Raw genomic sequence first — 23,706 nt, forward strand, 5'->3', positions numbered from 1 at the left:
GGCCATTTTACGAAACGTAGCTGTTGGTCTCAACGCGTCTTTCGGCAGCTAAAGAGAAAAACAAGTCCTAGTTAGTCCTCGCTAGAAACAGATGTTGGCACTTAAAGACAACTCTAAGCTGTGGATCCCGAGCTGAGCAAGGTTCTGGTTTCCCAGCTGCAGGCAGGCACATTTGTACTGAGCAGGGGCAGGATGTTAAGACCTACATCCCTCACCACTTCTTCCTAGCAGCTCCTCACTTGCTTGCTAACATGCAGGCATTTTTGGTCCCCAGATGTCTACCTTCCTCTGTGTCCTGTGCAAGACCTAGCTCTAGGTCTTGGATTCCTTCTGGGCGGCTGGCACCTGTTAGGTGCTGCAGCGAAGGCAACTGAGTGGTTACTGTCTCCAGCCAGAAGCGATTTTCCTGTGGTCCTCGGGGAGGTCCGTGGCGGAGTGGAGAACTGAGTCCAGCTCCGTCGCCTTCCTGTCTAAGTGCTGCAGTCACCCTGCAACTATTTCAAACCTTTTCCCAGACCATTCCCCCCAGTTCCTTAATTGCTGTTGTGGCTTTTTGTATGAACCCTGTGGCTTTCGTTGTACAGATTTGCCTAAAACCAAGCACTACTTTAAACTGCAGAGCTGAGAAAGCATTTTATACCTTCTTTATTATTAAGCACACTCAAATATCACCACGATCACTTTAACAAACCATTTCTCTCTTGCTACTTCTTACTTGAATAGGGCATAATCTCTAATCTGTGGTACTGAACCACAGCATCCTGCTTTCTGCCACAGAGAAAATAAAATGTCTTCTTCAGGGAAGCAAGAAAGCAGTTCATTTACCCCAGCAATAAACAGATTGTGTTTTTTAAGTACCCTGATTCCAGCTGAGTATTTGTTTACATTTGTAGGTGTGCAGTCAGGACACTAATAGTTCCCAGTGGGCTTTCAGATGGTGTTGGTGTTCTGAGAGACCAATCTTTTCATGCAACCAAAATAACGAGGAAACTAAAACACAGCTTTATTACAAAAGTTGATTTTGCACATGATAGCTTCCAGAGATGCTACCCACACACTAGAGGCAATGCTGCAGATTCTTCTAATGATGTATTTCATGCATTTTACCACCCATGCAGAGTGTCCACAACCAAGAAAGGGAAAGCGGGACTCCAGCCTGGCTCAGGCACCAGCAGAGCGGCCAGAGCTGTGTTCCAGACGCACAGCTGCATTCCCCACTGACACGACCCCAGAGACTGCAGAGATGCAGGATAAAACCGAAAAAGCTTTAATTGGGCTTCCGGCATGACTTATCTTCATTATTGCCAGTAACTCAAATCCCTATTACTCCCATACCATTCCAAGACTGCCACCTAAGGAGCTTTTTTCTGCTTCTGAGCTTCTTACGCAGCAATTCAAGCACACAGGCACACAGAGGCTCTGGTGCTACTCCTGTAATAGTCCAGCTCTACTACCTACACAGAATTTGCATAGAAAGAGTCACAGAGCTGCCATTTTGAGTGTCCTAGACAGTCTTATCAAATAAAGAAGTAAAATAGCCTTACAACTGAACGTTGTATTCAAAGTTGTGAGACGTACTTGCCCCAGCTACAGCTACCCACTTTTTCTTTTTTAACCACAGTTAGCTTTGTTAAGCTGTAGCGTTACTCCATTTTCTTACCAAAAAGAGTTCACATCAGTCGCAGCAAAAGCCAACAGCATCCTGGGCTGCATTAGGCAGAGCGTTGCTGGAAGGTCAAGGGAGGTGATCCTTTCCCTCTACTCAGCACTGCTGAGGCCACACCTGGAGCGTTGTGTCCTCTGCTGGGCTCTGCAGTACAAAAGAGATGTGGACTTACTCGAACGAGTCCAGCACAGGGCCACAAAGATGATTGTGGGACTGGAGCATCTCTCATGTAAGGAGAGGCTGAGAGAGCTGGGACTGTTCAGCCTGGAGAAGGCTGAATGTGTCTAAATACCTGATGGGAGGGAATGAAGAGGAGGGAGCCAGACCCTCCTCAGTAGCATCCACTGACAATTAAAAACCATGAAATTTCATCTGAACACAAGAAAACGCTTTTTTACTGTAAGGGTGGTCAAACACTGGGTCAGGTTGTCCAGAGAGGTTGCGGAGCCTCCATCTGTGGAGATACTGAAAACCTGACTGGACATGGTCCTGGGCAACCTTGGGGGGCTGGACCAGGTGATCTCAAGGGGTCCCTTCCAACCTAAACGGTTCTGTTTATTATGGATGTTGAATGTAGCGGTTATCTCCGTCCTAAAGAATAATTAGAGGGCAAGAGATTTGAATGATGCCTGAATCTAGCATGCGATGTCATAAATGTAACTTAGCTATTTGCTCCAAGTCAAATCAAGAAATCCAGGCATGATGCTATCAGACGAGAGGAAAAAATGGGAAAAACAAACTGTACCTATATTTTAAGCCACATTTAAGCCGAGGACAGTGAAGATTCAACAAGCTATGCTATACTGCAGAAACAGGTAACAATTTTTATCTTGATCATCACACTGTCAACTGTCATGAATTACACTGTAAGAATTCCATAAAATGAGTACATGTCAGCCACTGATAAACCAGAAAAGCAGCGTGCTGCATGTACACACATGGGAACACTGCTTCTGCCTAGCACCTCCGTACAAGCCTGTCATCTTCACCAGCCGCTTTTCCCCACCCAAGGCTTCCCCCTGGTGTCAGCGACAGTAACACTACCGGGGTTTTATCCAAAGCAGCGTAATTCTGCGTGCTGAAGGGGAGAAGGAGGTGGTAGTTAGGGGCTGGCCGCAGCGAACTTTCGCGGGCAGAACTGTAGCTGCCGAGCCGTTACGCGTCGTGTAACGCGTCGAAGGTGAACTCTTTGCCCGCGTGCCTCGGCTCCTCCGCTGCGGACTGCCCATCTTTCTTTTTTTTGCCATGTCTCGGGTCAAAAGCCTGAAGCGGAACGGCCGGGGGACGGCAGCAGGTTGGCAGGGTCGCACAGGCCCAGCATCGCTCCCTCGGGCAGGGAGTGCGATTTATTTCAGGGAGCTCCGAGGGCGAGGGCGGGCTCCCAGCGCCTTCCTGCCCCGCAGCCCGGGCCTGGTCGTGGCGGGAGCCCCCCCCTCGGCCTCTCCCGGACCCAACGGCGCCGGCCTAGGCGGCTCGCCCTGACAGGGCCGCAGCCCGCCCCCGCAAAACTCCCCCGCGGCGCCCGTCCCAGCGAGCGCCTACAGCTCCCAGGGTGCCAGGCGGCCGCCGCCGGCGCGGGGCGCGGCCGGGCCGCCGCGGGGCACGCTGGGAGTTGGAGTCGGGCGTTGGCGGTTGCGCAGCATCCGTTGGGGGCGCGCGGCGGTGTCGGTCTCTCGTAGGAACAAGGCAGCCATTGCCGCCGCGGCCGGCGAGAGCGGCTTCCTCACGGCCCGCGGGACTCAGCGCTCGGCGACGGTGAGTGTCTGCCGCCTCCCTGGCTCGCTCGGTGGCGGGAGGGCCGGGGGAGGGTCGGGCGTTGGGCTGCGAGCGGGGATCTGGCAGCCGGGCCCCGCTGCGGGGCGGGGCGGACCGGGCCGGGCCCGGCCTTTCTTGCGGCGGCGCCGGGCTGAGGGGAAGGAAGCCGCTCGCGGAGGCCTCGCTGGCGCCGCCGGGCCGGGCGCTCGGCGGGGGGCCGCCGGGCGTCGGGTAATCGAGGCGCGACGGCAGCGGGCGGCGGAGGACGCCGCGCTTCGTCGCGGCTTTGCGGAGGGGAGGGGGGCTGACCCCGGCTGTTCTGCTCCGAGGGATGGCTGGGAGCCGGCGGGGTTCGGAGGTGAGCGGGTGTAATGTTTTCGCGTCCGCCGCGAAGAGCCGGAGGGGCGATCGCCGCTGGGTGGGCCTCGGCCTCGGTGACGGTGAACCTGAGGAGAGGGTCCTCCCGCCGGGGGGAGGCGGCGAGCCTAGCGCAGCCCCGTCCCGTCGCGACTTCTCAAAAGAGCGAACGAGCAGATGGTCATTCGCTGCGGGCCCGTGCTTGCCGAGTGCTCTTCCGCCGGCGTGTGGTATCTTGGGAGCCACCGGTGAGCAAACGCGGTTGCATTGTGCTAGGAACAACGTGTGAAGCTCTGCGACTGGCAGGTGTCGGTGCAGACTCTCGCGTCCATTGTGCTCCCTGATGTTTGAGTAAATAATGCATGGGCAGATCGTTTGCACCCCATAGTTGTATCTGTGACAGTTTCTCAGGCAGTCAGTTCCATCCACCCCGCCTTCATTTCCTTCCGTGATTCCTCTCCTCCCCACCTTGTTTTTCTGGAACTAAGAACTAAAAGCATTGAACAGCAGGAACGCGGTCGTTTTAATGTGTCAAATCTGTGTCGTTCCCAAAATGAGCGCTGTTGCCAAAGTGACCGTTCTTGCCGTGTTTTAAAGCACATAGTTATGTAAGTCTGTCCTGCCTCTGTAAAGGCCTGTCTTTCCCTTAATACCAGCTGCTGGCCTTGCCAGTGTTTGTGTAGTAAGGGTGCATCAGGGAAACAACCTGTCGGAAAACTAGCTGCTCTGTGAGGAAGCTGAATCAGTCCTCTGAGCTGGATTTCCATGTGGGCATAAAAATGCAAGTGTGAGCACAAAGGAAGGAATGGTTACAAAAGGCAGCATGGCCTCTGGTAAGGGAAGCACAAAACTTTTCGGGTGAAAGAGGTTAAATAGCCATCACCTCAGATCGTGGTTGGGGGACGGTTTAGGCTAATCTAAGTAAGTGCTGTCACACTTCTACCTCTTGCCCGGTAAGAAGCCCAGCCCGGTAAGGTGTCCAGTACCCGGTCTTCCAAAGTTCTGGCACTTCTCTGATGGCAGATTGAGCCCAAGTAAAGAAACTAATCAATAGAAACCTAATGGGTGTTAACACAGAAGGTAAATCATGCTAATTCAAAATACTGCACCCAAATTGTCTTAAACTACTTTCATAGCTAACCAATATGTTGTCCGTTTACTCCGTCTGCTTTACAACCTAGTATTGTAATACAAGATCACGTTGTATTTCCTCTCCTTAGGGCTTGGATTCTTTGTTTCTGTATGACAAGCAGCTCACTGAGCCAAATAATTAATATTTTCCAGTTATAAGAACTTAATTTCTAAATCGCATAAACTGAAAAAGTGACATACTCAAGGTAAACACTGGAGCTTCCATAAAAATATCTCAAATTATGTATCCTGGATCAGTAGACAGTTTTGAAAATCCAAATATCTGAAATAGCCTTTGTTTTTGCCATCGTTGAAATCTCATAATAACAAAATGTTTCATCTTCATAGCTTGATAGACTGTTAAAATAAAGTATTTTATGGTTGGTACAAACCGAAATAATTTGATGACTACTATTTATCTTTTGGATGCTAATACAACTTTTATTGCAGCAATTCTTTCAGGTGAAAGCAAAAGTTTGAGAATGTTTTATATTGTCATTCCAATGATTAGCATAACAGTTTTGTTCTTTTTTTTCTTTTAACTGCTGTTAGCCCAGTAAATTCATCTTGGAGCTTATAGAGGGGGTTTTTTTCTTGTTCTGTGATACAAAAGCCTTGTTAGTCTAATGGCAAACAAAATGTTATTTTAGATACAAGAAGTCTTTAGGTTATATGACTAAAAAGGACAAAACTGAGGGTTCTGCGTAGGTTCTGTTAGAAGTCAGCAATACAAGATTTTCTCACTTCTCTGGCTATAGCGAATTGGGTTTTTAACATACATACCTGGAGGACAATAAAATCAAATCCTATTTAACCAAGATTTCTGAGATGCAAAAGTGGTCTTAATCACTCTATTTTAAGTTTGTTAATCTAATAAACAGTGCTGTTTTCCTTCTTAGCATCAACCTTAAGATGAGTGGCTGCCGTGTCTTTGTTGGACACTTAAGCTCACGCGCTCGGGAACGGGATGTGGAGAAATTCTTCAAAGGGTATGGACGCATACGAGAAATCCATCTAAAAAATGGATTTGGATTTGTGGTAAGTAATACCTTGTCTTCCTTTCTCTTGCTTGCAGGTACTCGCCTTGCTAGGTTGATGTCAAGGAAGGGAAGATGCTTAAGAGAATAATAGTTCCAATGGGAAATGGAAAATATTAATATAGATTTCAGACTGCTTTTCAGATGCTGGGATTACAGTTTTACCTGGTTTTGGCCAGGTTTTGCTCAAAATCTTGGTAATATTCTAGCTGCATTAAATACATTGTCTGAACATTAAATACACTGTCTGATCATAGTCTTCCATGGATTTAACTTTTATCTCTTATGTCTGAAGACGGTATAAATATCCTGTTACGGCATTACAAAACTTGGCAAAGTCTTGACCTGGAGAAAAGTTTATACAGAACCACTTATGTTCCTCTCTCACTCCTTCTAGTCTGCTTGGTCATCTCTCTGAATAATAGCCTGACATAAAAGCAAAGTGGTTGGCTAAGACAACAGGTGTAATAGGTGCTTGCTGTTGGATTTAAGCAGCACAGCTTTTAAATCTTGTGCAGCTAAAGTTAGGCATATTCACCATCAATATATGTTCACAGGGCGTATGTGTCTGTCAGACTAGTAAATGAAATGCACAGTTCATTGGATCTTAGTTTCCTACCACTGCTTTCTAAAGCTCTACTCTCCTAAACTGTTGTCCAAATTTTTACAGCTTTACAGGTTCCCAAGTTGACTCAGGATCAGCCTGTTTCTTAACTATTATCTCCTGAAAACTGAGAATTAGCTGTTCTGCAGCACTGAGTTCAAACTGGAAGGGTTGATGCTGCCCTTGCACTATGGCAGGCTTACCTGCCATTCATTCTGCCAAGATCAGTCCCTTGGGTGAAGCTATGGGAAAAAAAAAAAAAACAGGCTTTCCCTACTTTAGTTTCATTGAAGTATTACTTCTTGACTCCTACACATGCTTGTTCCTGATTGCCCTGCAGTATGAGCTAGTTCTTGTTGACTGCCAGTAGGTAAATACCTGCCTCTAGGTAAATACCTCCCTCTTAAAGTCTGCAGGTAAATGGCCGATCTAGATGTGAGCCTGAGTTTATTTAGTGCATCCTTTCCAATTGCTGCTATTTCTCAAGTCACCTTTCCCTGAGCGTTCCTCTTCTCTGCTTGGGCAGGGCTGTTGACTCATTCAGGAACAACTTCTGTTCAGCTCCTGCACATGAGTCAGCCAACCCTCCTTCCTCTCTTCTACAGTTCCTAGGCAGAAGCATTTTCTTTTCAGAGCTCACTAATAAGCTTGAATAATTGCCCCATAACTCTGTCTAAAAAATTTAATTGTTCTCGTGATGAAGAATTTTTTCCTTACGTCTGAACAAGACTTTCCCCCCTTTACCTGTCATCCCGTCACTGTGCACCCACTTGAGGAAAGCACTTGAGTCATCTCTGTAACTGTGTTTTATGTTTTGGAAGACTCTGACTGGATCCCCTTTGAGCTGCCTTTTCTTCAGGCTGAACAAACACAGCTCACTCAGCCTTTCTTTGTTCTCCAACCTTCTGATCAGTTTTGGTGGCCCTCTGCTGGTCCCACTCCAATTTTTCAATGTCTTTCTTGAGCTGGAGGGACCAAAACTGGACACATTGTTCCAGGTGTGGCCTAACAAATGCCAAGTCGGGTGGAATAATCACATCCCTTGGTCTGCTGGCTGTACTCTCACTGATGCAGCCCAGGACGCGGTTTGCTTTCATTACAGCAAGGCCACACTGCTGACTCATGCTTAGCTGACTATCCACAAGGATTTCCACGTCCTTTTCAGCAGAGCTACACTCCAGCCACTCAGACCCCAGCCTGTTCTGCTGCTTAGGATTATTCTATCCCAGGTGCAGGACTTCACATTTATCTTCTGTTAAAACTTGTGATTCTTGTCGGCCTAACCTTTCAGCCTATCAAGGTCTCACTGTGTGGTAGTTATTCCTTCTGGTGTATCTATTTCTCCTCCCACTTTGGTGTCAGCCACAAAATTGGTGAGGGTACTCTCGGTCCTGTCATCCAGATCATTTATAAATACATTGAATAGCATTATCTTTTGCGGTACCTCACTGTCATGGGCTGTTGGTTCATCTTTGGTTTTGGTTATTTAAAATCTGTATTTATAAAATCTCTTAAAAAACCAAGTGATTTTGATTGAACATTGTTGTAGTGTTAAAAGTATGTTTCATTGTGCTTGACTGAAATCATTGCTTGATCTTTGAAACTAATTATATTTACTTAAATTTTGTAGACTTCAGTGCCGAACATTTTCAAACTTCAGACCATAAAGCTAGTATGTAAAGTTAGACAGACTTACAGATGTTCAGTTTGTTAGGAACTAGCTGAAATCGTGGGAGTTGTAATTGCTGACTATTGATACTCTTAAATGCCAGGCCTAAATGAATTTTCTCAAGATAATTTTTGCATCATCATGCAAGGATGTGTGACATTTCACTTGGTGGTGAAACAGATTTCAGTGCAGAAGGGGGAAGGTTGCTTAAGCCAGTATTGCTTCTGAAAAGCTGTTTATAGTTATGCAAACGCTTTCTTCAACTAGAGAAGCTTCTTTGTTGTTCATTGCTCTCAAGCTGCAGTTCCACAATTTTTTTTCTCCATCCACACTGTTGGTTCAAGCAGTCCCTACCCAGGTGCTTGTTCTCACTGCTTTATTTATTTCCTTTCTCCCCTTGCCTCACATGGCGTTACCACAGTTGTTCAGCCACATAATGAACCTACCTGGGAAGCTGATCTAGTTGAAAAATAACACTGTCTTTTTCACCCCACCTCCTGCACACAGTGTGCTGTTTTTCATCTGGATAGGTTTCTTGACCTAGTTTCCTGCAGAGCTGTACAAACAGCTTTGCCAAGAACCAGTGGGCTGGATAGTGGGCAGAGGCTACTCAGGCTGACTAAAGCAGCATTGCTGCCAAAAGTGAAGCAACAGATTCCGTTGCAGCAGTATATGGAATTGCATATTATAGCTGATCCAGACCCACAGGTGGCCACTGGTGAAGAGGGGCTTATGTTTCTTACTGTTCTTACACAGGTACCTTTTTGCCAGACTAGTGACCTGAATTCGCTCAGAAAAAAATGAGAAGGGCTTTTTTTCTGGTTTACTATTTCTTTGCCAATTCAGTAAGAGTTGAATCAGCCCCAGAACTCTTAAGAGGGTTTTGGGAGTGCACAGCTCTCCTGCTTTTGTTTGCAGTTGATCAGCTCGTGCTGTTATATAGGATTTCCCTGTACGTAGGGCTGTGTTTTAAACTGTATGCCTTGAAGTAATCCCACCACTTCTCTCCCAAAAAGTAGTTTAGACATTTCTGTAATAAACCAGGTCATTTAATTAATTTATTTTATGTAGGTCCTGCAAATAGCTATACTGAAACAACTGAGGAAGGCAAAAGGAGTTTGCAGGGTGGAGGGAGAAGAAATGATCATGAATGGGAACATCTTGGCTTTTCAGTCATAAATGTACTAGGAATCGGCTTCCTTGATCAAAGTTCTGGCTGATACTTGCTGCAGAAATGTAAAATTTATAAAGAAAATGTGTTTTCTAGCATTTGAGTATGCTATGAGGGAAAATACTTTTTTATTCCTATTTTCTTTCTAGGAATTTGAAGACCACAGGGATGCTGATGATGCAATTTATGAACTAAATGGTAAAGAGTTGTGTGATGAAAGGTAAGCGTGATACCATAATTTCCCTTAAGAACAGCAAAAGTGCTTTGCGTTCAAATACGGTGCATTAGCTTGTGCTCTGACACCCATTTCTTGTGGCTCTGTGATGGGATACACCTTCTATAACTTTATCTAAAGAGACTCATTGGGATCCTGGCTACAGACTTACATAAGGCAAAAATAGTTTGAGGCTGGAGGAGGGGTGGTTTGGAGCAGGGCTGACTGTTTTCTCCACTTCTCCTTCAAAGCTAACTCAAGGTCTTCTCACTAGAAATATTAGTAAAAATGAATTTAACTTACTTGTTTGTTATTTATCTGTCTGTTGACTTCAGAAATTAAGTTGATGATAGCCTCTCATCATTTGGAGTTTTGCCCTTCAGTTTGCAACATGTGGACTATAGTCATTGTACGTTACAGTAATTTTTGTTTTGACTGTGGAAGCTGGGTTTATGTTATTAGGTTGTTGTTACTTATTTTGGTACTCTTTTCCCTCTGTGATTACTCTTGGGTTCTGGCTGAGCAAATTTAATTGTTTCAATCTGAATTACAGACCCATGACAATTTTCATGAAAGTCTGAGGGAGATGAATGAGACAAGAGAATACCACTGTTCTGGCTCTTTAAGAAATGCCAGTGACTGTGTTATAAATCATTGCTTGCAAGGGCAAGATAATTCTTGTTCGTGCACACGTGCTTCCAGTTGCAAAAGATTTAAGTCACTGTCAAATACTTGAAGTTTGTGTTTTATTTTTTGTTTGTTTGTTTTGTTTTGTTCCTATTGTAAGGGTTACAATTGAGCATGCTCGAGCCCGAAGAGGAAGGGGCAGATTCCCACAACGGTTCAGTTATTACCAGTCGCAGAGTGGATCTAGGTAGGTGGTCTGGACTCTGTTTCCTACAAATACAGTAACTGAAGAACTGTATGGAAATACTGTTTTCTTCTTGTGGTTGGATTTAGAGATCCAGCTCTGTTTCCTTGTATAGCTTCACGAAAGAACTTTTATGTTCTCAAACCTTGGAGGTCCATTACTAGTATTTACCTCCTCTGGCTGAGGAGAATGTGGATTTTAAAGCAGTTTAACTGGCTCGCAGAGGTTCACAAACCTGTTATGAAATGCTCCCTCTCCATGTTGTAGGCACTACATTGGTCTTGCTTCCTACTGTTGTGTAAATGATGTGAAGGAGTAATGCTGCAGTTGGATTGGCTGTTTTTAAGACTAAATCAAGAAAAATGCCAGAGCTTCTCTACTGAGGCTTTTGTCATTAAACTGAGCTTACAGGCTAAGTAGAATTATTGTAGAATAATAGTTCAAGGTATTTACCATCTAACCAAGCTTTCACATTTCCAGTTGTATGGTTATCAAAACGCTTACTTCAGCACAGCATACAAAAGGAACTGTATTTGAGAAACAATGCTAGGAGACAACATACTAGCATGTGAGAAGTGTTTAAATACCAGTTAACTAAGTTTGCTGACCAAGCAGGTGCCTTGCTGAAGGAGAGCCTCTGTCTGACAGTGGAATCTGAAAAATGAGATGTAGCTCATATCTAGAATACCTGTAGTGGACATACAGTATTTGTGGAGTTGTTCACTTTTAGTGATTTGAGCCAGTGGTGAACCTTATGCCAACTTGCAGTGGAGCTTGTGAAAGTTCTGCAGATTTGCATATATTCCACCAAACAACTACACATTACATCTTTGTACTTTTATGTCTACCTGTGTGAAGTAAGTCTGTATGGAATAATTTACTCTGTAGAAACATTTATAGCTGTGGCCTATGCAGAGTAGAGTTTGGAAGAAAGACGAAGACTTAACTGACATAAACCTCTGCATTTGTTTCAAAGTCAGAATTGCTGCCAATTACAAACCAGTGTCTGGAACATCTAATTTGCATATGCAAGTATGCTAATTAGATTATTTTTTCTTTAGTGGCAGTAACCTTGATGCGGTATAATTGGTCCGAGGTCCAGGCTAAAAGTGGACTTTTAAAGTAGGAAGTGTGATTGAAGGTCGTGGGCATCTGACGTTGTAGTCATGTTCATGACGTCAGACTGCCGATGCCAGACAGGAAGAGACTGCGGTTTGCAATAATGGAAAAATGAGACTCAGCCTGCCAGTTTTGGGACTCTGGGACCTCTGTTTAAATGCCTGGAAGATCTGGATGTTCTGAAAAAAATTGGGACACTTTGAGGTATGCACTGAAATGAAATTGCCTATGCTTCAGTGTACAAATCAATACGCACAATTTAGGATTATGTTTCTATGGGAGGAGAAGATGAGAATAATTTTCTCTAAGGTCAGTGTTCTTGATTCTTGAATCTTTTTGTAGTAATACAAAGTAGTGCCATTGTTAGAATCCTGCATTACTTCTCAAAAGGCTGGCGTATCTTTTTCCATAGTTCTCAGATCCCTTTGGATTCAGAATGACTAGGATTGGGAACAGAAATGACCTGCAAGGACAGAATTCTTTCCAGATGTCTTACTCTTTTCTGTATGAACATTTTCACGCCACGTTTTCATTTTTGAGAGGGTCTTTAATTTTTGGTTAAGTGAACAGCATTGGCTTTCATTCAGGAACTGTAAACTGCCACAGTTATTTCAGGGCAACCAGTTATCTAGCTCTCATTTTACTAAAATAAGAATATTTCTACCCACAAAGATACCTAATATAGGTCATGGTGGCATTTATGAATATTAACAAGTGATTCGGAATTTAGAAGCATAAACTAAGATGCCTTTAAATTGTGCCTTCTGTCTCCCTGATATGAAACAGAATTTATCCTACCAACTAAACAAAAATTTTTAAAAGTTGCCCTTTACCTGAATATCCTCCAAAACTGTATGTGTGAGCCAAGCCTGTCAAATACCAAAATTAAAATAATTCTCTTTACATTATTTTCATTCTACTAGGCACTTATTTCAGTGTATTTAGAAAAAATGGCGGCTATATTGACTGCCTTGGTATAAAGTTCTTCATCAAAATCCTTTTTAATCCCCTTGTAACAGCTCTCTTCTTGTAGTGGACTCTTAAATATATCCTTGACTAGGGAGAATCAAACTGCAGTCCAGCAACAAGGAAAATACTTAACTCTCTCAGAAAACTATAGAAAACATCAGATTTCTTAAGTTCTAAATTCCTTACACTGGAAACTTTTTTGGTTTGTTTTTTTTTTTTTTCCCCTCTGAACTCTTCTAGCCGGTATGGACCTCCTGTTCGTACTGAACACAGGATCATAGTTGAAAACCTTTCATCCCGTATCAGCTGGCAGGTGAGTTAACATCTTACTTTCTTTTTTTACACCTTATTTTCCTACCCTGGAAGTAGACTGCTCTCAGGCTAATTTCTTAATAAAGCCATCATAAATATTTAACCCAAGTAAAAAAAAAAGCAAAAAAGCTTCAGTAATTGCTAAAAATTACCATTCAAACACTTAAAGAAGTCTTCTGTTTCACATCTGTGCAAATAGTTCTATAACTAGATTTTGTAGTTGGGAACTGATAAAACTTTTGAAATCTCTAGATTGTTTCTAAATTATTGAAGCATAGCATCCATGCAAACTATGTCATCCTTTTGTATTCTTATACCTAGAAGCGCATGCCTTTGTTTTGAGTGAAATTTATGGTCTTTTCTTATGTTTTGCAAAATATTTTTGTGACATGATGCATGATGAGAAGTCTGGTAATATGTCATTAATAAAGGGAATCTTAAGAAAGCTACTGTGTAAAGTATGCGTGCTATAGATACTTTTAAAAAAACCCAAACTTTGAGTAATTGTGTTTTGAAGCTTTCTTACCACCTACCTTAATTATTTTTGCACCCCTTGCTAATGTTTTGCTAATTTTTAGCTGGCTTTTAACAGAATAACCATGTAGTAATTCCTTTAGTTGTGTTCTGCGTAGTATACAGTCTATAGAAAGTTTACTTTTTAAGGGCATAGCAACAGATGCTATTTAGAAGAGGCGAGTGAACAGTGGAGTTCAGTCTTGTTCATTAACCTTTATATTCTTTGAATAAAGAGACTTTAATTAGTGTACTGAAAGATGCGGTAGAACATGTTGAATGTTCAAAGCCTTGGTCTTGCAGCTAAATCCGCATGAGGAGGCTGTTTGGCTTGCCTGGAGCTCCGCTGATGTGTTTCATAAGAGCTTGGGTACAGTCCATGCAGATAAACAGTGGAACTAGATTTGTTTATCTTCTGCATGACAGGTTCAAAAGGTTCATAATTGTACAGTTGTGTTAATTATTGAATAACTAGAAAAACAACTTCTGAGTTGATGTGATGAGCAAGTGGATTTCATCTGAGTATCTTCTGGGTATGCTATGCAGTTATGTATATGAAGAGATTGTTATAGAACACAGTGCTTCGAAATGACAGTAGGGACCAGAGAAGTAAGCTAGAATGGAGCATTAAGGAGAATAAATCCTATAATGCTGTTTAGTGTTAACTTGAAAAAAAATTTAATGTTTCTGTAACTTTATTTTACTTGTGAATATTTATAATGGCTTTGTGTGTACTTACCATTTGAGACTGAAGCCCACCCAATTCAGATCTCATACTGATGAATCTTTAGGATTCTAATTAAATGTTTAATGACTGTCTTAAATATATCATAAGTTAGCGTAAGAGACTTTACTTCTTGATACCTGCCTAAATAGAAATCATTTGAAGCTAACATCCATATGCAAGCCTCATTTTATTTTGGAGCTGTACTGCTTTGATACTGACTAGCGTTTTAACTTTTAACTATGCTACTTACACAACAGATTAAAAGAGCTAATACATTAACAGTAGTGGCATATTATTCCTAACTCCTGAGCTTCTAGCAAGCACAATCGATATGGAACCTTGCTTTGAAACTTAACGCACATAATTTCATCTTTGGTGCGTGCAGATCCCTGTGCTTTGAGAACTTCTGTCTCCTTTAAAAGTTACTGTGCTGGGATGTTTAAAAAAACCCAAACCAACCAAACCACAAATAAAATTTGTATTCAGATCAGTTTCCTCAAATTTTTTACTATGTTGTTAGTAGATAATCTCATATCTAAGTAGTAGACAAACTCAGAATTCTCCTTATTTTAGCAAATGTATTTCTGCATGTTCAGAGCTTTCCAACCACCCTCATTAGTTCTTCAGTGTCTGTGAATTTTCAAGCAGTTGGGAAAAGTAGATCTGTGTTACATGAAGATGTAATTTTTAATGTGTTTTTCCTGTTTATGGTTGTCCTACACCTTATTTTCCTTCGCAGCTAAGGACAACAGGGTATTCTTGTGCTGTTTAAAGTGAACCAGAACAGTAAACTTAGGATAAAATTCAACTGTTCCACTGGTTAAGTAAAACCAGATAACTTTAAAACATTCCCCTAATAATAGCAAATACTCTGTTGAGCTTTTATAACACAAGCACACTTACTCTCTTTTGATCAATAATGTTGGCATCTTAATCATGTTGACATTACTATTACAAATGATATTTCATGATGATGATCCTTAAGATTCAGCATCTAGTGTGGCAGGTCTGTGGGGGGCCTCAATTTTAAAGCCTAAAGTTATTGAATTAAAAAAATAATTATGTAGATTAACATTTTCTAACTTCCTTTTGACTTACCAGTCCTGGTCTGGTTAAGCTCTCATTGACTTGAGCAGAGCCAAAATTTTGTTCTTCTGGACATGGCATCCCATGGTATGGAATACCCCTTTGGCCAGTTTGGGTCAGCTGCCCTAGCTGTGTCCTCTCTCAGCTTCTTGTGCCCCTCCAGCTTTCTCGCTGGCTGGGCATGAGAAGCTGAAAAATCCCTGACTTAGTCTAAACACTACTTAGCAACAACTGAAAACATTGGTGTGTTATCAACATTATTCTCATACTAAATCCAAAACACAACACTATACCAGCTACTAGGAAGCAAATTAACTCTATCCCAGCCGAAACCAGGGCATCTCTAGATTGAGATAAACATACTGAGGTTGAAGTGTTACTTTTAATGGTGCTGTAGGGTCCATTTTTCATTTGCTGTTAAGGTTTCTTTGTGTTAAGCACATGTGAAGCAAGGAAAGTGTCTACTAGTTTGTGTATGCCAGTTTTTAAAATGATTGAATTTTAATTAAAAGATTAGATAAAACTAAGCCTTCTTACATTCTGTGGCAAATGTTCTAAAGTTTTTCTTGGCTTTTTGTTTTGTAGTCTTTTCTTCCTTAAGCATATTTCTAACCAAGTGCATTTTGAACCTCTTCTAACAATCTTGATTTGGTTAACCCTCATTTTTCTTGTGTGGAGGAAAAAGAACCAAAGATTTGGGGGTTTTCTAGTGGCTGAAATTCTAGGGTTTGGCCTGTTCTGAATTTTCCTTTTGGTTCCTATGACACTCCTGTTTTTTGGCGATCTAGATCTTGGTTTGCCTGGGTTTGATCTCGATTGGCTAGCACAGATCATCCTCGGGTTCTTTAGCCACTTCTGGAGACTGGAGACTATGTCCAGTGCTTTCAGGGCCCTTGGTACCTCCGTGAAGCATATTGCTATGAGCCATCACTCTGCCTTTCTCATGTAAGAGAGTTCCTCTTGGCCAGCTAGGTATTGGACAAGCAACTCTTTGCTTAAGGTACCTTCTTATATCATCTGCCACTTGTGGCATGTTGCGGTAAGTAGTCTGGGATTATAAAATACCAGATACTGTTTGGTAAAAGTACTGCTTTAACTTATACAAATGTTTAGCTTTTTAGTGACCTTTTACATTATTTGTTTGTACTTTATCCTATTGCTGAGCAAGTAATTTTACAGTGTCTGCGTGTTTAGCCTCTATTAAGTTAAATACAAGGGTGTCTATTGACGTGGCACTGCAGTGTGACAGATATTCAAGTGAAATATAAGAAAACTTTTCCCTTTGTAAAATTATTAATTATATAGTAATTGCACCTTTTTGCTTTTAATTTTGCTGTGAAGTTTGGGGAGGTGAGCATATAGAATGAATTTGTCTACGTATATTGGATTGTCATTTAACTGGGCTGCTAGTCGTGAAAATCTGCATTTAATACTGTGTTGCTTTTCATCTGTTATAGTTCTGATTTCAGTGCATACATTGGTATTTTAAGTATTGCATTGTGTTTTCTTAACAGCTGGTTTTGGGATAGAGGATTATTTTAAAAGCAATATTTTATTCACTATAGTTGTAAAAATGAGGGATCCTTTCTATATGCAGCTGCTATTACACAGGCTGTTTCAGAAACTTTTTTCTGAATTATATGTATTTCTATATGTATAAAAGTATAAAAGCATTAAGTAGTTTTAGCAGAGAAAGTTTTAGGGGAGTATTACTGGTAGCTGACTCATTTGTGTCCTGTTTAAGGCTAAAATGTTAACTTTTGCTGCAGGACTTGAAAGATGTCATGAGAAAGGCAGGGGAGGTCACTTATGTGGATGCACACAGAAACAACAGGAATGAAGGGTGAGTTCATTTTGTGTCTAAATCTGTGCAATAACTGAAACTGTTAAAGGCAAGATTATCCTTGTAATATAGAAGAAATGAAACATAAATCTATGATGTGGCTTAGATGCTGAAATTTCTCCAATTCAAAAAAACCCACCAACAAACCACCAAAACCCAAAACACAAACAGTCAGTAAGTAGGAGTTCAGAAGTGGTATTGAACTCAGTCTGTACTCTCTACCATGAAAACAATGTGTCAAAGCAGAAAGGGGAGGGAGAATACCTTTCAACAGTTGAGTTCTGCTGTCTTTAACTTAGAGTTATTTATGTATAATCATTTATGATCTGACTCCTGAGGCTAGAATACCTCCTGTCTGTGGCTGCTTTGCACTGGTTCAACAGTCATGGGAAATGAACATAACCAATCTCCATAAGGAATACCTCACTGCCTGCTCTCCATTCTTAATTCTGCAGACTACAAAGGTCATGCATAACAAAGCAGGAGAGAGGGAAGTATGATTATAGTGTCTGTGCTGGCAAAACAGTGCTTTAGGGCCACTGCAAGCAAATGCACCTTAGACTTTTTTGAGGGGAAAACAAATTAAAAAACAAAGAGGAGATTTTTCTATTCACTGTTAAAAATCTAAATAGGACTGGAGAGTCTGCAAGTTTATTTTCTTTCTTGGACAGCTTTAGAATGCAGTGTAGTGGAGGACTGAAAGATACTTCCTCATCTGGTACAGGTTTGTGTAGCTTCCTGGATTTTCTCCATCTCGTTGCAGATGAGAGTTCTGGTAATGTTTAAGAAGATGTGGAAGGTATGGATGGCTGTGACTGTTAGTGTCATATTTTCCTGTTAACCAAGTTAAAAATTAGCTTTCAGAAGATAAAACATCAAGCTGTGACTCAACAGATAGGAAAAGACCCAAACTTGTTCTCCTTGCTTTTTCAGTTTCTCTGAAACTTTGTTTTTTTTCCTGATGGTATACAGGGTTGTGGAATTTGCGTCTTACAGTGATATGAAGAGTGCACTGGAAAAATTGGATGGCACTGAGCTTAATGGACGCAGAATTAAACTGACTGAAGATCACAGAAGGCATAGGTATGTCACCTGACCTGATAAAATTCTGCTGAGAGCATGGATTTGGGTAGTATCGATGCCACAGTTTTATTATCTAATTCTTTGGCCCCAAGCTAAATATCACTGCACAGAACCACTTTCTAGCAGTGTAAACAGATTTAGATAAGAACTAACTTGCTGAAAACAGTGTAAATCGAACACTTTCAGATGAGAGTAAGGAACTTTTTTTTTTTTAACAATAGAACTTGGTATTAAATGAAAGGACTTCTAAAAAACCTATGAATTTTGTTATTAAAAGCCTTTTACTTTAATGGAAAGCTGCTTCACAGTCCTGTGAAATGTCTCTCAAATAGTTGTGAAAGCCAACTTTTTCATGAGAATAAAAGAAAAACAGTTAGGTTGCTTGCGTTATACCCAAAGCAGTTCTGCCATTCAGTCATTAAAAAAATGTTAGCTGCGTCTCTCTCATTGTCTCTCTTAAAAATAAATCCATTTCTTTTCATAAGAAAAGGGACGTATAACTAGAGAAGGTGTCAAACTCTCAGGCCTTAAAGTGTGCTGGTGTTCCATGCCTTTAGAGATTTTTTTTTAGCATCTTGAAAGAAACCCCAAACTAATTTACACGGGCATTTCTAGAGAGAATAAATACGATGGGTATGAATTTTCATTTCTGTGCTTTTCTTGATAAATGGCTAAAAATTTGTTGGTCTCCTCCCACCTCTGCTGGGAGGAAAGTGTCTTTTATTAGGCAGTTCATATTTTGCCAAGCTAGCAGAGAATGTCAAGGCTAGCAGTTCCTGCTAGCCTTGGCCTAAGAAGATACTGTTGTGATGGAGCATAACAGAAATCTAGCAGCACTCTGAAATAACTGAATGCTGTGCATAGCGCATTCAGATGTTCACATGGATGTGCTGTGCATACAAAGTCATTGAGAATTTAAATTGAGTATTTTAAATTTAGTAGGAGGTAAGACTACAGCTTTTGTGTTTCTCTAGAAGCAGATCTCGATCAAGGAGTTACTCAAGATCTCGCAGCAGGTCCAGGTCTACAGGATCTTCCAGATCGGACAGCCGGTCCAGGTCCAGGTCAAGATCAAGGTCCAGGTCCAGGTCCCGATCTCGATCCCGGTCCCGATCTCGATCCCGGTCTCGTTCTCGCAGTCGTACACCTAAAAAGAGTTACTCGCAGAAAAGCCACCGCTCCAGCTTGCTAGCTTCTTCCCCATCTCCCTCCTCTTCTAAAAGAAAATCTCGATCTAGATCGAGCTCTGCGCATAGCCGTAGTTAACCTGCTCTTAGAGATGTATTAATGCATTTAATTTGATTCAAGTTTCTTGAAGACTTGAGACAAATTATACATGAGAACTGGGAGGGGAAGAGTTAACATGATGAAAGGGTAACCTCCTCTTACATTGCCAAAGTGCCTGTCATCAAATAGGCCATCTCTGTGAGGAGGGGCTGTCAGCTTTCTCCTTTCAGTGAAGTCTGGAGTGGGAAGTCTTTTTTATTTTTTTTTCCCTGCTATTAGTAAACATTTCTATCATAGATATATTACGTACACATAATGCTGAGGTAATGGGATGAGACAATATGCTGCTTTCTCCCTCTCTTGCCCCCCACTTTCCCCTCCACCTCCAAGGCCTTTGACTTCCAAAATACTACATTAGCTTTTGTCCTTGGTATTGAGTCTGAGAACAGGAAGTATAGATTTTATTCCTTTAAGGTTCTGTGGCTACTTTTCTGTATGAGAATGAATGGACCAGCTGAATTTAGTTTAGAGTTCACTTTTTTCCCCCGTTGCTTGGCTTGACAGGCTGTTTTAAGTTCCAGCTTTAAATGACCTTGATAATATGCTTAATTTGCAGCAGACTTTCAGGAATACACAGTGGTCAGTTGAATATTGCTCATTTGGATAGTGAATCAATACAATGTTAAGCAGTAATGAAAGCTGGATTTTCCTGTTAAAATGAGATGTACCATCCAGATGTCCGGATTATTGGGAATCCATTATAATAATTTTCCAGTAATTCACTAGTATGTGGTATTGTACGTAGAGGCCTTATTTGACAAGTGACTCCATAAAACTGCACAGAAATGTCAATATGCATGTTCATGTTTTTGATGTTTATAAAAGTGACATAGCTTTCATACACACATTATTCAGTATCATACTTTTGGGTATGACTAGCAATAGTCTTGATGGAAAGGAAGGTTATTTTAGTAATGACAGCAGCAAAAAAATCCCAGGAAAAGTGTAGTCAGTTGTGACAGAAAAAGTAAATCATGTTAAGGCATAAAGAGGATAACTTCTTTAAATCTCCCGAATGCACAGTTGTTTTGATTAATAGAAATTTCCACTGCAAATACTGTTCGTTCTTATAATTTGGAATTAGATTTTTTTTTTTTTTAACTTCTGTACTGTTCAAGAAGGGAAACGTTTTTGGAAAAATATGTAAATTAATCCCAAAGTCTTACATGTGTTTAAATGTACCATTCCTAATAAAATAAAACCTTTTCTGGCTTACTTTGCAGTTTTGTTTAGTAATGTTGCTGTTGCTGTTGGCCACTTCTTGCAGTCTTGCAAACATGATCACAAGGAAATTTATTTGAAGGTGTACCCATTTGGAAGCAAGTAAAATGTAAACTAGAAACCAGTTACGACATGTAAGTAACCAGATGTTGACTAATGGGAGGACAGGATAGGATTTTACTGTCATGGCCATCAGTGGCTGTTTGAATGGATGGCAAATAGTAGTCTTCCTGCAGTCCTTGCACACAGATTTGTGTGATACCTTCTTGTCCACCAGTTCAACAAAAGAACTGACAACTAAATGGCCATAGGTGTTGGAATCTTCCTATAGGTAAAATCATTAGTTGCTTTTGAAATACAGTTCCAGAGATTCTTACATTACCCACACTACTTCTGTGTATCTGAGGCTTCAAGGCTGACACCCTTTCTAGAGCAAGTTACTGCTAATCGTTTTCTTTGCATGTTTGGCTTGATGTGATCTGAATATGCTAGCAGTTCAGAAAGAACACAAGGAACAAATAGAAATCACTTTGCAGAGGAATCTTACTGGGTATGACTGTTGGAAAAGCTGGGTTATACTCAGCTGTGTTAAATGTCAGTGTTGCTTGCTTTGCTAAATTTGTTAGGCTACCAAAAAACCTCCCCAAAATGTCCACTGCCTAGCCTAGTACCTTTGAGATTGGCAAGTGCAATATCAGAGACCTTGAATGCTTCTGACCACGGCATGCTTACCTTGCAAATTGTTTAAATATAGAGCTAACGTAGATCTTGTGAATTTTATTGATTCTTTATTGTACAATGTCATTTCCCTTCCATAATTTTCAGTCAGCAGTGGCAACAGTAAGATGAATATAGACCAAAAACCAGCCTCCCCTTCCCCCCCAACCACCCTGAGGTTATAAGCAAGTTTATGATTGTTGTTGTGATTGCAACCATAAATACATACAGCTTATTTCTGAACCTAGAGCCCGGCCTACCCATAGATTTGTATTGCTATTAATACTGGTTAGAAGTACATTTTTTTAACTTATTTTAAATTGTATGATTGAACTGATAGCGGTTTAGTATAAACACCTATGACTATTTCTTTTCTGTGCTGGCGTAGTAGCAGTTTAAACATCTTTGCCAGCACAGTTGCATCCAAGTTAACTGTAGTACCGGTTTCTAGATGTAGCAACAGTTAACTAAGGACTGCAGATTGTAGGGTGGTGTTACCAATGCAATGTGACACGATGGAAAAAGACCTCGCTAATTTTTTTAGATGTTTTTCAAGGTGGCAATCAGTGGCTCTTTGTTCCCCTAAGATACACAAAGGTGTTTAGGTGAGGAAAAGGTGAGCTTTTGAAATACTAAATATTAAATCTGATCTTTCTCTGGGCAAAGATTTGTTTATGGTAGATGTGAACTTGGCAGCTTTGTTTATTTGAAGGGCAAGGACAGGAATCTTTAACAGCTAAGAACAGTTTTCTTAAAGGAGAGGTTGAGTCCCTGGTTACTCAGCTCTTAGTTGTTTGGTTTGGTATATTAATTTTGGTGCCTGGAGAAAAAATGGATTTTGAAGCCTAAATTTTTATTTATTGTGCATGTGACTTTTTTCTATGGCTTTTTCTGTGTCAAAAAAGCTTAAGCCCTTAAAAGGTGTGCGAGGGAGAAGGTGGAAGGGTGGTCTGATTTCTACCCCACACACACCATTTCCTGCTGTGTCACCACATCTTTTTTTTTTTCTTAAAAAGGACAAACTATGAATAGCAGACTGGACTTTTTTTGTCTTTAGGGAAAAAAAAAAAGCAAAGCAAACCAAACCTCAAGACTATTGTATCAGGAAGTCCTAACAGTTTTGAGCAGGTTTCAGAGCAGCACAGCCCTGTTGGGCACACGCTAGAGTTGGAAATGAAAACTACATTTTTCGTTGGGGTTTAAAGTTTTGACCTTACCTGACATTTAAAATGAGCTACAACTGTGTGCACTTAATTGCTTTGATGAAGTATAACTCCTTGTGCCACTTGCAAGTTGGTGGTGTCAGACCTCAACTTGGAGCAAACCCAATCTGGAATTTGTAGTTTTAGGGCATATGAGTTGGTGCAGAGAGGTTAAAAGGGCAGTTCAGCAGCCTGAATAAAATAGTTGCTTGGTGGTCAGCAAGCGTAGAAAAGTCTTGAGAGGGAAGAAGAGGGACTGAGGTAGATAGAAGCCATAAAGGGAAAAAAAGGACAAGAGGGAGTTTGAGTTTTGACAGGTGGCAGTTTCAGTGTCAAAGACTGGTGTAGATAGACCACAAAAGGGAATAAAACCTTTATACTTATGACAACAGTTCAAATTTAGAGGTTTCCTCCAGCACATGGTCTTGAGTTAAACAAATTGGGGAACATGTGTGCTTGTTTGTTTTGCTTAAAAATATTTGGTGTTCTGCTGAAGAGCAAAAAGTCTAAAGAAAACTGAAGTCGTACTTGTGTTCCTGTGAGAAGACAGTATCTACGAGTCAGGCATCTTGATTAGTAGACATAGGCTTGCTTGGTAGACTCTTCAGGGAGCACATTACGGTCTGAAATTTGGCTGAACTATTAATGCATTTCAGAAACCAGATTATTTTACAAATAGAACATTTTTAGACAGCATTGGAACAAATTATTTATCCATTATCAGGTGCCTTAGTTCCAACTTTACAGAGCACAGGAATGTAAGTTCCACTTTAAAATAACCATAAATAGACTTCTTTAATGTATTAAAGTCCTGTCTTTTACAGGCAGCATGTTCCAACATCTGACACTTTCCATGAGAAAGCTGGGAATCATCCCTTCTAACTGGCTGAAAGCTTCTGCTCCCAGTCCTGCAAAGCTGAAAGGAACAAAGCTTTGAAGTCATGATGCATCTACAAGTAAATCTGTCATTACTCCTACCCTTACTCTGCTAACCTGATCCTTGAAGAGTAGTTTTCACAAATGTCTCCTCAGCAAATGGAGGTGACATAAGTCAATACAAATGTTAAATTTATATTAGATTCAAAGGTTCCACTTGTACCTTGGGGGTGCGGTTGGGCGATATGGCTAGGGTGATCTAGCATGTTGCTGCTG

At 41.2% G+C, this 23,706-nt stretch overlaps 1 protein-coding gene across 3 annotated transcripts; it reads left to right on the forward strand.

Annotated features, from left to right (window-relative positions):
• The first annotated feature begins 3,268 nt into the window (after window positions 1-3,268).
• On the forward strand, window positions 3,269-20,629 carry LOC128139661 (serine/arginine-rich splicing factor 5-like). 3 transcript variants are annotated; one of them, XM_052782375.1, is made up of 8 exons: window positions 3,274-3,421; window positions 5,809-5,947; window positions 9,540-9,610; window positions 10,392-10,478; window positions 12,804-12,876; window positions 16,971-17,044; window positions 18,017-18,127; window positions 19,102-20,629. In XM_052782375.1, the coding sequence occupies exons 2-8, from the start codon at window positions 5,822-5,824 to the stop codon at window positions 19,391-19,393; spliced, it is 834 nt and encodes a 277-aa protein (XP_052638335.1). In that variant the 5' UTR covers window positions 3,274-3,421; window positions 5,809-5,821; the 3' UTR covers window positions 19,394-20,629. The 3 variants fall into 3 exon arrangements, 2 of the variants coding, with proteins under 2 accessions (XP_052638335.1, XP_052638336.1); XM_052782376.1 differs by lacking the exon at window positions 3,274-3,421 and adding an exon at window positions 3,569-3,779; XR_008234460.1 differs by lacking the exon at window positions 19,102-20,629 and having other exon boundaries at window positions 3,269-3,421; window positions 15,990-17,044.
• Window positions 20,630-23,706: the final 3,077 nt, after the last annotated feature.

The sequence above is a fragment of the Harpia harpyja genome, chromosome 3 (assembly GCF_026419915.1).
Source record: "Harpia harpyja isolate bHarHar1 chromosome 3, bHarHar1 primary haplotype, whole genome shotgun sequence".
Classification (NCBI taxonomy): Eukaryota; Metazoa; Chordata; class Aves; order Accipitriformes; family Accipitridae; genus Harpia; species Harpia harpyja.